At 35.3% G+C, this 16,346-nt stretch overlaps 1 protein-coding gene across 3 annotated transcripts in view; it reads right to left on the reverse strand.

Annotated features, from left to right (window-relative positions):
- The window catches only part of ZBBX (zinc finger B-box domain containing), a 101,105-nt gene that overhangs the window by 65,428 nt on the left and 19,331 nt on the right, over positions 1-16,346 (reverse strand). For 2 of the 3 annotated variants that reach the window (XM_045539588.1, XM_045539586.1), the window contains exons 5-7: positions 14,087-14,135; positions 13,415-13,524; positions 5,465-5,560 (exon numbers count right to left, since the gene is read on the reverse strand). In XM_045539588.1, coding sequence (XP_045395544.1) covers positions 5,465-5,560; positions 13,415-13,524; positions 14,087-14,135 — 255 coding nt within the window. The remainder of the gene's footprint in view (positions 1-5,464; positions 5,561-13,414; positions 13,525-14,086; positions 14,136-16,346) is intronic. The other variant, XM_045539587.1, reaches the window with a different exon arrangement.

Consider the following 16,346-nt stretch of genomic DNA (forward strand, 5'->3'; position numbering starts at 1 on the left):
TTCAAGAGCTTGGTCATACCACGAGGGAATCATTCACATTTTCACTAATTCAAAAATCGATTTATACAGGCTAGTTACAATGTTAAGCACTAAGAATACAGTGATGAATAACACAAAATAGTCTTTCTCGCAGGATTTAAAATTTATCAGAAGACATGAAAGAATGAATAGTAAATATTATGACAATATAATTTTATAAATTCTTTGATATAAGAAGAGTAAGGTGATAATCATTGAAGGGCAGTGAACATAGATTTGTAGTGTAAGGAATAGGCATTGTTCATATTTAAGAAACAGGTAAAAAAAAATGACAATACCCATTTATATACACTTTAAGCATTTTTGTGCGTGTGTGTGAGACAGTCTCACTTTGTTGCCCAGGCTAGAGTGCCGTGGCATCAGCCTAGCTCACAGCAACCTCAAATTCCTGGGCTTAAGCAATCCTACTGGCTCAGCCTCCCGGATAGCAGGGACTACAGGCATGCACCACCATGCCCGGCTAATTTTTTCTATATATATTTCAGTTGGCCAGATAATTTCTTCCTATTTTTAGTAGAGACGGGGTCTCGCTCTTGCTCAGGCTGGTCTCGAACTCCTGACCTTGAGCGATCCACCTGCCTCAGCCTCCCAGAGTGCTAGGATTACAGGCGTGAGCCACCACACCCGGCCTAAGTATTTTTTCTTAAGTGTAATATTAATTGATATTTGCAAATAGAAAATTTATATATTTTTCAGAATATTTACATAACCTGAACTCTAAAATTGTGTGAATTTGTGACAATTTCTTTTTGGAGGAACATTTACTTGCCATCTACATATTTTTGTATTACTGGTAACTTAAGGAGAAGGAACTAAGCGTGTTCAACTTTGCGCCTTCTGGGAGGTCTCTCTTTAAGGGCTGCCTGCCCCGAGAGGGGTTCACTGCCATTCAGACTAAGGCTTTCAGAAGGCTCTGTCTTACCAAAGGGAAATGTCTACAATTTGCAGGAAAAAACAGTCAATTTAAGGAAGTATCAGGAAGATGAATTTGTCATAACATTCATGCCACAATCACCAATTTTGATTATATCAGTAATAACGTTGGTATTTTGATTTCTACCCTCTGACTCTGATACCTATTTCTCAGTTGGTTCAGAATTTGGAAAGCAAAGAGACATTATGTACTAACCTTCAAAAATTTCATCATAACTCTAAAATTAGGTCAACAATTATCTATAATTTTACTCTGGATTCCATATTGTCATGAGTCAGCTTCCCTGAGAAATAAATGCTGAGATTTGCCTGCCTGAGTTTTAGTGGTGAGTGCTCTGAGAAAAACCTCTGTGGGAAAGTAAAGGAAAGAAGATTGGCAAAGAGAAAAGCTGAACTTCAATACAATAGCCAATCCCAAGAGAAGCTGTAATGGTCTATCAATTGTCCCAAACTAAGGCAAGGGGGCTGCTGGGATTTTGTAACCTCACAAAGACCAGAAATTGGACATGAGCTACCTTCAGGGAGGGAGTGTAACTTAAGAAGCCGCAGTTCCCTTTGAGAAAAGGCAGTTCTTGCAGAGGGCTTCAGCTACATTCCAGGCAGCTAAGAAAGTGAGCATCTCCATCCTAAAGAGAATGACGTGGGAGGCCACCCTCACATCTACAAAAGGTATATGCACAGAATTTAAAACTGGCCTAGTAATATCATCCAAGTAATCATGCTATTATCCAAAGCTATCAGCTATGGTCTGAAAATATTGTTTTATTCTGGACATTAACAGAATGATACCAGTATGAGCCTAAAAGCTGATACTGGTTATTGTCAATGAATAGAAAAAAAAACTACCATAAAGTTAGTACTTATAAATTGCATTCTGACAATAACTGATGTTCTGCCCAGTAATTATGTTCTTATAAGTATGTTCAGGCAAACATATATTTCCACTTATACTCATATTTACATAGGCATACCTTTCTTCAGAGATTCAGCAAAGGGGCTGGATACACAGTTATGTGCTGCACGATGACTTTGAGTCAATAATGGACCATATATATGATGGTGGTCCCCTCAGATTATAATATCATATTTTACTGTACCTTTTCTATGTTTAGATACACAAATACTTAGCATTGTATTATAATTACCTACACTAGTCAGTACAGCAACATGTTATACATGTTTGAAGCCTAAGAGACATAATAGGTAGGCTATACCATCTAGGTTTGTGTAAGTATACTCTATAATGTTCACCAACGATGAAATCACCTAATGACCATTTCTCAGACATATCTCCATCACTGTGTATGCCTCTGCTATGATTTGGATATGGTTTGTTTGTCCCCATCAAAATTCATGCTGAAATTTGATCCCCAATGTGGCAGTGTTGGAGGTGGGGCCTAGTGGGATGTTTTTGTGTCATGGGGGTGGATCCTTCACAATTGGCTTAGTGCCCTTTTTAGGGTTACAAGTGAGTTCTTGCTCTCGAGAGAGAGAATTAGCTCCAGTGGGAGTGGTCCCACAAGAGTGAGTTGCTATAGAGCCAGGATGCCACCCCTTGGGTTTTGCCTTACGGCACGTATCCATTTCCCTTTTGACCTTCTCATGTTATGATGCACCACAAAAAGCCGTCACCAGAAACTGAGCAGATGCTGGTGCCATGCTTCTTGTACTTCCCAGTCTGCAAAACTGTAAGCTAAGTAAACCTCTTTTCTTTATAAATTACCCAGCCTCAGGCATTCTGTTACAGCAACACTAAATTAACTAAGAGAGGCTCATACCAGAAAATGTGGAAATTCTCCCTCAATTATCTCTTCTTCCATTACTACCATCCCCCATCCCATGGTTTCTCCTTTTCAGTTAAGAAAATCTCCATTCCAATTAAGAAAATATGTTTACCATAATGTATTAATGATTTACTTAATCTAACCTCCCTTGTGCATGTCACAGTAGAATGCCTTTTGTTTGCTTTCTTCTATCTTCCATTCTCTCTGATTAACCTTGTCTCTTCTGTCTGATCTTATGTTGTTAAAAGGAAATAGGAATGCCTGATATATTAAGACCTCATTTTTCATTTGGAAAAAACTCTCATTTCAAAGCTTAGTGTTGACAATCTTTCTATATATGGAAGCAGACTTTTCATCCTTAGTAATTCCCTTCATGCATTTATGCTTTATTTTACAGATAATTAACTATTTAACAGAGGTTGTAGAAAGCAAGGAAACTTGAAGTGTTTTGAATGACTGCCAGGTAGAAATCGATCATAAATCAAAAGAAAGGCCCTTTGAAATTATAATGTTAGTCAACATGTAAATAATAATAGTTTGCCTTCAATTTTTCAGGGATTTATCTCTTAAGTAAAACAAGATATGCTTGTACAAAATAGTCCCTACTGACTGTGAACTCCCAGGACTCTCTGGGCTGTAAGGACAGAAGCTGAAATGGTTTACAACTATCCTAAATTTGGCTACACTTTGTAACAACTAGAAACAACAGCATAGGTTAAAGAATATAAAGTAAAAGGGCCATTAGCTAGAATACTTGCTTTTTATATAGTACTGATTAATATTCATCTATCAGACGTCTGTCCTCACTTCTCAAATGAGGTATGAATTCAGCAGTCAACAAAGCCTCGTGACTTTGATAGTTCACCGAAATGCTGAAAAACTGAAAGCACTACATGACTGGTTAATGAGGGCTAAGCAGAAAGAGATAGACATCCAAATGGCCATTAAGGCCAAGGTACAACAAGAACCTTAATGCACAAGGAAAAAGATAGGAAAGAATGATGGAAACAAGGAAAAAAAATGCAAACTGACTGCAAAACCTAAAAGGTTAAACGGAGGAGAGAAATAGGAAGAAAATGGCAGATGGCCAAACGGACAGTTTAAAGTCAAAAAGTGTTGGTAAAGAATGGGTAAGGCCATGATACAGGAGAAAAATGAAGTACTAACTCTCTTAGAAGGAATTGTACATACTACATCATCAGCTATTTGAGGCCTCTTTCTTATTAAGTGTTATCATAAAGGCAGCCATTATAAGATGCATAAGTCACTAATATATAGTAAAACTATGTTCACTAGTACTATATTTACAGGAGGAAATATGTAATACATTTTGAAGTAGTTTCCTGCAAAAATACTTTATATATATATATAGTAAATACTTTATATATATATAGTATATACTTAAAGTGTAAAACATGATGTTTGATATGTGTATATATATATATATATATATATACCTATGATACACATATACATAATGAAACTACAGTCAACTTATTAACATATCCAACACCTCGCATAGTTACTTTTTCTGTGTGATAAGAACACCTATACATATAATAGATAAAGAAGATACTGTCATTTTTGACAACATGGATGAACCTAGAGGACATTATGGTAAGTGAAATAAGACAGACACAAAAAGAAAAATACTGTATGATCTCACTTATATGCAGAATTCAAATTAAAAAAAAGCTTTTTAATTTAAAATTTTTGTTTTATGAATGGACAAATTTATTAGAATTATCTAAAAAAAGTTTCCTTCAAAATATTTCATTCCTTAGCAATCCCAGTAGGTGAAACGATGTTATGTAAAAAGAGAGTAACAGCAATGTACAAAATTTACTCCCAGTACAGAAGATCTACGTGAGTTTTGTGCTAAGGGCCAGCCTCTCAATTCCATTTCCCTGGTAGATAACGCACTTCCCAGGACTCTCCCTGCAGTGGCACTTTAGTCTCCACAGACTGGAGGGCAGTACAAAGGGGTAACACGAACAAAGAAGACACATGGCTGTTTATTGTCACTTAACTTTAATTTTATATACACAAAAGAATACCTGTATTTGAAGAAACATTTCAAGAATTCATGGTTCCTTGCCCTACTCTTTAATTTGTATGTATATTATGAAATCCGTTTATGCTAACTTTCAGACATAATTGAGTATTCTACAATTGGAGATTCACTAGGAACTTAAATACCATTTTACTATTTCTGGCCTACCACCCTTTCCTCCCCTGCAATCAAAACCAGAAAATGTGATGCTGGCAGTATCTTAAGTGTTCTTACCACAAAATAAAAGGAAAAAAGAAAGGAAGGAAGGAATAAGTATGAAAAGAAAACATAAGAGATTGCAATTTATAAACTACACAGAATATTTAAAATAATCCATGTGTTCATGTGAAATCACAATAGATAAAAATATTGTCTAATTTTTAAATGTCAAGTTCTCAGATAGAATGCATAATCTGAAGACTCTAATCAAGCTAAGTGTTTCAGCAACTACTCTTAAAACATACTTTAAATAGCAAAATATAATCTAGGTTAGTGTTCAGCAAAATAATTTTAAGATGTATGTCAAGACTGTACATAATAGAATTTTAGAAATTAATGTAAATCATCCTGAGTTCTAGATAATTAAATGTTTTAAATGTCTTTATGTTGAAACATTTTACAAATACAAGTAAAGCATTTTACTATAGAGTCATACCTGCAGAAGAGTTGTTCTATGGAGCCTTAGTGCCCCCTTCTGGTGAATTTTAGCAAAGCACCCGGAACAATAATCTTCTCCACATTCAAGGCACACCTTAAAAGATATTTTTTAAAAAATACAATCTTATAATAATATGATTTTGAGAAGGTGTTTGCATAAAGATGTCATTGTTTGCACATTTGTTTGTCAAATTACATACATATATTTCTTCATACTTGAGGACCCCCCCTTCAAAAAAAACCTGGGACAACTATTGGTCCCATTAAAAATTTAATTCTTTGAGGAAAACTAACTTGTAAACACTAATTATTCTCATAACAAAATAAATGTAATAACTTCAATGTAGATTTTAGGTATATATTTTAGATGCATGTATGTATGTGCAATTTCTGAATAATTCATAAAACAACCAGTAGCCTCAGGTCAAATTTCTTGACCTGGTGAAAACTATATGGTGTTATCTTTGTGTGAAAAATCCTTCATTTTTATGAGCTTGTTTATCTTTCTGTATGGGTTTACATGACACAGTTAGTTTCAAATTATATGCATACTATTTGCCTCCAAAAATCCCCATAAACTTCCTTGAAAGGTACTTCTTCACCTGTGTTTCTCAAAATATGGCTTTTAAAAAGTGTTCTTAGAAGAGTCACCAAAGGGAAAAAAGATATAAGGAAAATGGAACTTAATATTTTTTAGATGGAACTACATCACCATGTAAGCAATGTTTATGACTGATAAAATCTAATAATTATGAGCAAATTTATATGTATCTTCCAATTCTTTACGATGTTAAAATGTAATTTTTCAAATGTGTGGATGAGTTGAATAATGTAATATACCTGTACCTATGATGGTGCCAAGAAAGACTGCAAGTAAAAAGAAAAGAAAATGGAAATTTTCCTACAAAAGAAATTACTACAATTGTACTGCTGCTTCAACACTTTTGACAATGTGACAAACAGCAGTGCAAAAGGCCAAGAACTCTCATTTTCTTCAGATTGGCCCAGGCTGAGAAGAATGAACAGTAGCACAAATAAGAAAGAATGAGGGCTTGGAGAGATGGTTATCAGCATATCTATGTCAAAGTGATCATAGTTCCTTCAACCCTCATTCATTTCCTCTCAGAGTGTCCATCACCATTCTGCCCGCTCCTTCCTTCTTCATGTCAAGGAATAATAAGCATAAAGCAGAAGAGTTCGGTTGGCAACAGGTCAACCAAGCTCTTCTGCCTTGTACTGGTCATTGGTGGACTGAACTATGCAATAGAGTGAAGCTTCTCTGATTGCAATATGCACGTAAATCGCCCAGGATTTTGTTACAATGCTCTGGTTCAGTAGGTCTGGGATGGGACCTGAGATCCTGCATTCTAACAAGCTCCCAGGTGATGCACATGCTGGTGCCATGCAGAGCACACCTTGAGTGACGAGGCACTAGGATGCAAATGACATAGAAAAGTAGACTACACTTATATTAAAAACCCAATAGCAGACTTTTAATTACTTTAATTTTTTAAAATTGTGTTAAAAGTCTCCATGTAATGACATGGTTTCCTACAATAATGTAGCCAGGTTTATCAAATATAAAATGATTAGGACAACACTAAAGAAATTATTTTAGAAAGTAAAAAAAAAACTATATGTAACTAAAAGGAACTAAAAAAGGAGACTAGAATCAAATAACAATGACAATATCCACATTTAGTGAGCACTTAATCACTGTTCTAGAGGAACAGTGAGATGTTATGTTCCATCTCATTTAATCCTCACACCCACCCTGTAATGTTAGAATGATCATTGTATCCTCATTATGAAGATGAAATAACAAATGAACATAATGATTGAGAATTTGTCTACAGTCATACAAGATAATGGTGGTGGAGACAGGATTTCAACCCCACAGTATGACTAAAAGCTCAAGCTCTTAACCATGACACACATTACTAATTATTAAATTAATCATTGACCATTCACTGAAGTACTAATCATTTACAGATACTCCTTGACTTATAATGGGATTATTGTCCAATAAATCCATCATAAGTTGAAAACAGCCTAAATTGAAAATGCATTTAATACAACTAACCTACCAAGCATCCTAGCCTAGCTACCTTAAATGTGCTCAAAACATTTACATTAGCCTAAAATTGGGAAAAATCATCTAACACCTACTTTATAATAAAATATTAAGTATCTTATGGTCTTTTACCCACATGACCACATAGCTGACTGGGAGCTATGACTTGCTGCCACCCCCCATTATCACAAGTATCATTCTGCACTTCACTAGCCCGTGAAAAAAAATCAAAATTCAAAATTTGACGTATGGTTTCTACTGAATGCATATCACTTTGACCATCATTAAGTAGAAAGTTATAATTGGAACCATGGTAAGTTGGGCACCAAGTGTATTGAAAAATCTTGATAAAATCTGCAATATCATAAAATCTAGTATTTCCAATGACTGCATGGTCTGGTATTTATTAAAATCCAAATATAGTTTTTCAAATACGATTAGCTATATGGAACTGAATTATTTATTCAAGCAGAAGAAAAATAAACACTATCCCTAGAACAAGAACTAGCTAGTCCTACCTTTTCAACTATTGTTTCCAGAGCTTCAGTCTTTTGGAGAAATGGAATAAAAAAATTATCCCAAATCTATAGTTTTAAGTATAAAATCAACTTTAAAACTATAATTTTAGGCAGGTGAGGTGGCTCACACCTGTAATCCTAGCACTCTGGAAGGCCGAGGCAGGAGGATTGCTTCAGCTCAGGAGTTCCAGACCAGTCCGAGCAAGAGCAAGATCCCATCTCTACTAAAAATAGAAAAATTAGCCAGGCTTGATGGTGTATGCATGTAGCCCCAGCTACTCGGAAGGCTGAGGAAGGTGGATCTCTTGAGCCCAGGAGTTTGAGGTTACAGTGGGCTATGATGAGGCCACTGCACTCTACCCAGGGCGACAGAGACTCTGTCTCAAAAAACAAACAAAAAAACTATAATTTTACATAATTATATGGTTGCAATATTAATATAGATTTCAAAATGTACTCTGCATAAATTTTACTTAACGTATCTGCTAATATTTTAATGAATCTCTCATAAATATTTGTCACTGTTTTTACAATATAACATGGAAAACTGAAAATCAGTTTTAGCATGTAATTCTAAGCCAAGTATTTGTTAACAACAGACTTTTAATGAATGTAGCCAAAAGGATATTTGTAGACTGGAAGATCAAAGCTGGAGTTGCAGAGTAAGCTTATATATTTTGTTATACAAGCATATTTGGATTTAAATTGGGTTAAAATGACCGCCAACTGGAAAATCTTTTTAGGCAGTTTGTATAACTGGCAGAAACATATTAAAAATGTAAATAAGGACTCCATTCCACCACAGATGCTTCTTCAATCATGGAATACCCAAGTGCAGTTTTAACAAATATTTGATGAATGCCAAATCAGTTGCACTAAGCCTTCAGAATCCATTTGAGTTTAATTAAATTATCCACATTTGCCAAATTAATATATAAGAAATTTGGAATTTGTGGGCTTTAGCCTTGCCATCAATATATGTGAATGCATCTAAATATAACAGCTTATTGTTATGTTTTTGACAACTATCATAGGATATTGTTTTTATTTCAAATCAAAGAACATCCTTTCTTAAATGCTTAGCAAAATTCCTTACAAATGTTTAGGGCCTAAGGGCCGGGCGCGGTGGCTCACGCCTGTAATCCTAGCTCTGGGAGGCCGAGGCGGGTGGATCGCTCAAGGTCAGGAGTTCGAGACCAGCCTGAGCAAGAGTGAGACCCCGTCTCTACTAAAAAAATAGAAAGAAATTATCTGGCCAACTAAAAATATATATACAAAAAATTAGCCGGGCATGGTGGCGCATGCCTGTAGTCCCAGCTACTCGGGAGGCTGAGGCAGTAGGATCGCTGAAGCCCAGGAGTCTGAGGTTGCTGTGAGCTAGGCTGACGCCACCACGGCACTCACTCTAGCCCGGGCAACAGAGCGAGACTCTGTCTCAAAAAAAAAAAAAAAAAACAAACGTTTAGGGCCTAAATCCTGACTTCTGTATAACACGTTTTCAGGCATATCAGCTCGCTAATAACTGCACACATTGTCACTCTCATCTGCTTACCAGTCAAGGTACATGCTATTTATACTGTCTGGGATATCCTCCTTCTTACTTTTTCTTCTCTCTAGAAAAACAGATCCTTTATTTCCAGGTCAAGCCCTATCTACTTATGCCATACTGTTCAAGTCCCATGGCCTTTGAAAAGTGCTCAACACAAAGTAGGATTTACAAGAAATATTGATTTGTAGCTCCTATATGTTATAAATCCTTTTTCAGATCACTAACAACCAATCTCAACAATTCAATTAAACCAATAAGTCCCTTTTAGCTCTCATACTTCCAACTCAAGGAATATTAGCATTTGTTTATATTTTTTACACATTTCTGGATAGTTGTAGTTTGTTAAGATTCCTTAAATTATTGTCCACCAGTATGTCAATTAAGAAAATAGACAAGAACATACTCTGGGGACAAGAATCCCTATTCAATAAATGGTGCTGGGAAAACTGGATAGCCACATGTAGAAGACTGAAACAGGACCCACAGATTTCACCTCTCACAAAAATCAAATCACGGTGGATAACAGATTTAAACCTTAAATGGGAAACGATTAGAAGTCTAGAAGAAAATGTAGGAAAGACTCTTACAGACATTGGTCTAGGCAAAGAATTTATGAAGAAGACCCCTAAGGCAATCACAGCAACAACAAAAATAAATGAATGGGACCTGATTAAATTAAAAAGCTTCTGCACAGCCAAAGAAACAGTCACGAAAATAAACAGACAGCCTACAGAATGGGAAAAAATTTTCGCATACTACACATCAGATAAAGGACTGATAACAAGAATCTATTTAGAACTCAGGAAAATCAGCAAGAAAAAATCAAACAACCCTATCATAAAGTGAGCAAACAACATGAATAGAAATTTTTCAAAAGAAGATATAAGAATGGCTAACAAACATATGAAAAAATGCTCAACATCCCTAATCATCAGGGAAATGCAAATCAAAACCACAATGAGATATCACTTAACTCCAGTGAGAATGGCCTTTATCAAAAAGTCCCAAAACAACACATGTTGGCATGGATGCGGAGAGACAGGAACACTCAAACACTGCTGGTGGGAATGCAAACTAGTGCAACCCCTGTGGAAAGCATTATGGAGATACCTTAAACAGATTCAGGTAGACCTACCATTCGATCCAGCAATCCCATTATTGGGCATCTACCCAAAGGAACAAAAGTCATTCTATAACAAAGACACCTGTACCCGAATGTTTATAGCAGCACAATTCACAATTGCAAAGATGTGGAAACAACCCAAATGCCCATCAATCCATGAATGGATTAGTAAACTGTGGAATATATATACCATAGAGTATTACTCAGCTATAAGAAATAACAGTGATACGATATCTCTTTGGTTCTCCTGGAGAGTTGGAACCCATTATATTAAGTGATATATCCAAAGAATGGAAAAACAAGCATCACATGTACTCACCAGAAAATTGATTTCCCTGATCATCACCTAAATGCACATTGGGGAAGGATACCAATTGGATATGAGACTGAGACAGGGGGAAGGGGGAGGGGATGAGTGTATGCCTATATGATGAGTGCGTTGCACACCGTCTGGGGAATGGTCATGCTTGAAGGTGCTGACTCGGGGAGGTGGGGGGTGGGGGGAGGGGATGGAGGTATGACTACATGGTGAGTGCCAGGCGAACTGCCTGGTGAATGGACACGCTTGAGGCTCTGACTCGGGGGGATGGGCAGGACATGGACAATGTATATAACCTGAGCTTTTGTACCCCCATGATGAGCTGAAATAAAAAAAAAAAAGAAAGAAAGTAATATCAAGAACTCAAAAAAAAAAAGAAAATAATATGATGTAATAAAAAGATCATTATACTACCAAGAGCCAGGTTTTACATTCAATATTGTTATTAGCTATTTATTAGATACATAGCATTCTAACTCTCTGAGTACAATTAAAACTGTCATTAAATAAGTCTAGCAACATAGATAATCATTAAATTCTTTCAGAGGGAAACTACTTCCTACCTATGTGCAATATTTAAAATTATAAAAGATACTGGAGTATCATTAATGCTACCTGAAAGGAAAATATGTCTAAATTAAGGAAAAATCTATATTAGAAAATAGTTCTTAAAGAAATGATTCACTCAACAAATTTTGGTGAGTGCCTACTATACTACAGGCATAATTCTAGCTGGTGGGCACACAGCAATGAAAAAAACTACACCTCCACCCTCATAAAATCTACATTGTAGATAGGTAGAATATAAACAAATAAATATATATTAAATGGTGATAAACATTATATAGGTGGATGAAGTCGCTTCACAAAACTAGAGAGCACAACTCAGCTTTTGCTACTTTATAAAAGGCTGTCAGAGTAGGTAACCTTTGAGTTGACATACATCAATATGAAGAAAGTATGAGGGAAGAATATTTATTGGAAAGAAATTAAGGGCTCAATTTTGAACACATTAAGTTAGTGATGCCTACTAGATATCCAAGTACAGGTGCTGAGTAGGCAGTTTGAGTCAAAAGTTCAGGGAAGAAATTTGAAGTAGAAGTGTAAATTAGGAAATCAAAAATATAGATATGGTCTTTCAAGACAAGAGAGTGGGTAGATTTATCTGGGGAGTACATATAAATAGACTAAAGAAGAGGCCTAAGTACTGAGTCCTGTGGCCCGCCAACATTAAGAGGTCAAGAATACAGAAAAGCATCAAAGAAGACTGAGAAGAAACAGGTATCAAACTAAAATGAAGCCAAGAGTGTATATGTCCCAGAGGAAGCCAAGTGAAGGAAGTCATAGGTGAAGAGAGAGATACTATATCAAATATTCCTAATAAATTAAGATAAGAACTGAGAGTTGAGCATTTTATTTAAGAATGTGGAAGTCTATGGTGACCTTGATAGAAAGAGCTGCTGGACAATAGTAGAGACCCAAGACTGAATGGAAAGAATTCAAAAGAAAATGGAAATCCAGCAATTTCACTTCTCCATATATACCCAAAAGAATTGAAAGCAGAGTCTTGAAGAGTTATTTGTACACTCATGCTCATAACAACATTACTTACAAAAGCGTCCATGAATGGATACATAGATAAACAAAATGTGGCATATCCATAGAATGACATACTCTGTAGTACAAATGAACCTACTACTGATTAACACAGGTGAATCTCCATGAGGAGCAAAAAAAGCCAAAAAATGTATACTATAGCATTTCATTTACACAAAGTTGAAGAACAGGCACCACTAAATCCAAGGTGTTAAAAATCACAGTAGTTGCCTTTGTGGTGGGGACTGATTGGAAGCGGCACATGGGAACTTTCTGGGGTGAAAGTAATGTTCTATATCTTGATAGGGGTGCACACATTTGTCAAAAGGCATCTAATTGTACATTTAAGATGTTTTACAGTAAGTCAATTGTATTTCAATTAAAAATAGACACTGACAGCAAGTATAGACAAACCTTCAGAAGAGTTTTACAATAATGGGGTGCAGAGGCAGATTTGGAGATCAAAAATAATTCTTAGTGTAGCTTTGGTTTTGGTTTTAGTTTTAGATGGGGATACTGCAGCATGTTTGTGTGCTAACAGGCATGATCCAAAGGAGAGAGGACAACCTTTAAAGTGATGTCGCTAAGAATGAGAGAATAAGATTCAGTGAATACGTATAGGTGTTGGCGTTATCCAGCAGCACGCACACTTCACCCACAGTACCAGTAATGAAGAAAAAGTATAAGGCTACTAAAACAAATTAAGTTGGGAGAGGTCTATGAGGTCATGTGAAAACTCTTTTCTAATTGCTTATTAGAATGTACATACTAGTAGAGCAGCTTTGTTCTCACACTGTCCACAAACCTTCCCTTTTATCTTGGGATTTTCACTTTCAAAAGAATTTGCCATTTTATAATTAACTGGTTGTTTCACTGGCTCTGGAAGAAAAAAAATGTTAGAGCAATCCCTTTAAAATATGTTTAGCTTTCTGATTGATAAAGTAATGAAACTGTGCACATTTCCCATTTCTTGATCAAACTGAAGCCAACACAGAACAAATTCTAAACATTTATCATACTACATATTTATAATAAATATATGTGTATATAAATATGTAATAAATATTGTATCATGCATATTTCTAGAATTTCTTCTGCCAAATATCTTAACTATTCAAAAGTAAATGTGTTTATCCTCCAGAAAGATATATTATTTCCTTTGGAATTATTACAAATTCAAATTGTGTTTTTGGTTTTTGCTATTGTTAAATGATTTGTTAAAATATAAAGCAATTTTCAATATTCTTTTAATTTATTAGAGTGAAATTTTAATTTATATCAATTGAATGGAATTTATTTTGAAAATCCAAGTGTCATAAGTTAGGTATTTAGAATCTTTGTATGGCATGAACAATTATAGCATTTTAATTTTATATGTAATTCAAATATAAAAGAAAAAACCTATCTTTGACAACTAATAATATCATAGTAAACTATTTACCTTGAATCTGCTCCTTCAGTAATTTTAATTTCACTTTTCCAGCAGAAAGCTGTATTAATAAAATAGATACTGTTTGTCAGATATGCATTCTCTTTATTCAAAGAAAGTTTAATTAAGTTACTAACAAAAATATTAGAAAGCTGTACCATTTCATTGCATCTTGAACAAAAGTATTTTTGAAAGAATAATATAAAATTAATAGGAGATCATCACTAAAGCATATGTAGACCTCTTAATAAATTATAAAGAGAAATTTATAGAAAATAAAATAAATTTTGGAAATATATGTAAACCAGTTTTTTAAAAACATAAAATATTTTTAAACAAAAACCATTATATGTCATCATAATATGATTTTAAGAAAATGCTAGTGTTCAAATATTGTAAAGGTTTAATAATTCTTTTCTAAATTTCTGCTCTTCTTCAAACACACAATGTCTAATATTTGTGTAGACTAAATGCAAACTGAATTGTGACTAAGGCACTCTGATTACATAACTGTAGAAACCAATATTATTATCTTATTTGCCTAATATAGAGAACCACATGTTTAAGCATCATAGCCTTATTAACCTTCAAATATATTATTTGTGATCCCTGACCTTCCTATGTTGTAGCCAAAAAATTTGAGTAAATATGATTCTCAGCTAGGTATTTCAAATAAATAATCACTGAAAGTCCATAGATCTTAACATTTTAGGAAATAAAACAGGCTTGCCACTAGAACATACTTGCCTTGATCTTATTAAAACCAACATTTAAAGTACACGAACAAGCATGGAGGATGGTGTGCATTTATATAGACACTGTCAATTCACGCCTAGTTTTCAATTTGCAATTTGCATGCTCAATTGCTCAATTTGTACATGAGAATATGAGAACAATGGCTGTCTCTATATCTATGGCTGTACCAACTGCAGTCATCTTTGAAAATTTAGGCCTAATTATTCTCAGTGAATCTAGTGGTTTTGCTTCAAAGGGACACTTATTGTTCACATTCTTTAAAGTAGCTGCCCAAACACACAAGAAAGAAAATAGGATTGAAATAATCAATTTTTCTATGAATCACATTTTTATTTTTGAACTGGTAATGTTATGCAACTTACAGATAATTTAATCTCATTTTCCATAACCAAATTATCCAATATGATTACCTTAATGATACATCTGAATTGAAACCTGATCAGTGTGGTTATAGGTTACCCTGGACAGAATGGATAGATACACCAAAGCAAAATGAACAAATTATTATGGAAATTTTACAATTTGTTTTTATTACTATGAGTAATATTTTTCTGCTCTATGAATATAACCATATTTACTTCAAATGATTCAAATTGCATAAAAATATTTCAATGAATAAACTGCTAACTGCTATTTTTAGACAAATAGAGTTTCCTCATAAGACTGAGTTTTTATATGTTTGGGAAAGGGTTGGGGGGTGGAGTAAGGTTGGACCGAAAATGCACATATGTGTGTGTGCACACACATACACGGATACACACACACATATACAGATATCTGCATATATTTACATATATGTATGTATATGCAAAACATCAGGAATATGATATACTAAAGCCTGTGCCTTATTAACCCACTTATGCCCCCACCAGCAGGTGTCGAAAGGGTGCTGTCAGGGGCCAGGCTGGTTTAGGGGATCTATTACACAGGCATAGCATCTGGGACAATGCGGTCACACTGTGCTGCTGTTATCAGCTCTCTGGCATTCACAAATGCTTCCAAATCCCCACCAATGCCTTAATCTGCCACACTGGGCCCAAACTCTTTCCACAAGCCACCTTTTCAGATATTCTCATTCTCAACCCAATTAGCTCCTGAACCTTTGCTATTCTTTATTGATTGTCATTCCATCCAGGCTCCCCTGCCATCCCAAGGAGCTCCTATTAAAACAACATTAATCGGGTGTCGGGCAGATGTGGGGGGGAGGGGATGGTTGTATACATACATAATGAGTCCGATGCGCACCGCTTAGGGGATGGACACACTTGAAGCTCCGATGGCGGGGGCTAGGGGGGGCAATATATGTAACCTAAACTTTTGTACCCCTATAATATGCTGAAAAAAAAAAAGAAAAAAAAGTCATTTACGGCCAGGCGCGATGGCTCAAGACTATAATTGTAGCACTCTGGGAGGCCGAGGCGGGAGGATCGCTAGAGGTCAGGAGTTCGAGACCAGCCTGAGCTCTCTACTAAAAAATAGAAAGAAATTAACCAGACAACTGAAAATATATAGAAAA

This window comes from Lemur catta, chromosome 1 (assembly GCF_020740605.2).
Source record: "Lemur catta isolate mLemCat1 chromosome 1, mLemCat1.pri, whole genome shotgun sequence".
NCBI lineage: Eukaryota > Metazoa > Chordata > Mammalia > Primates > Lemuridae > Lemur > Lemur catta.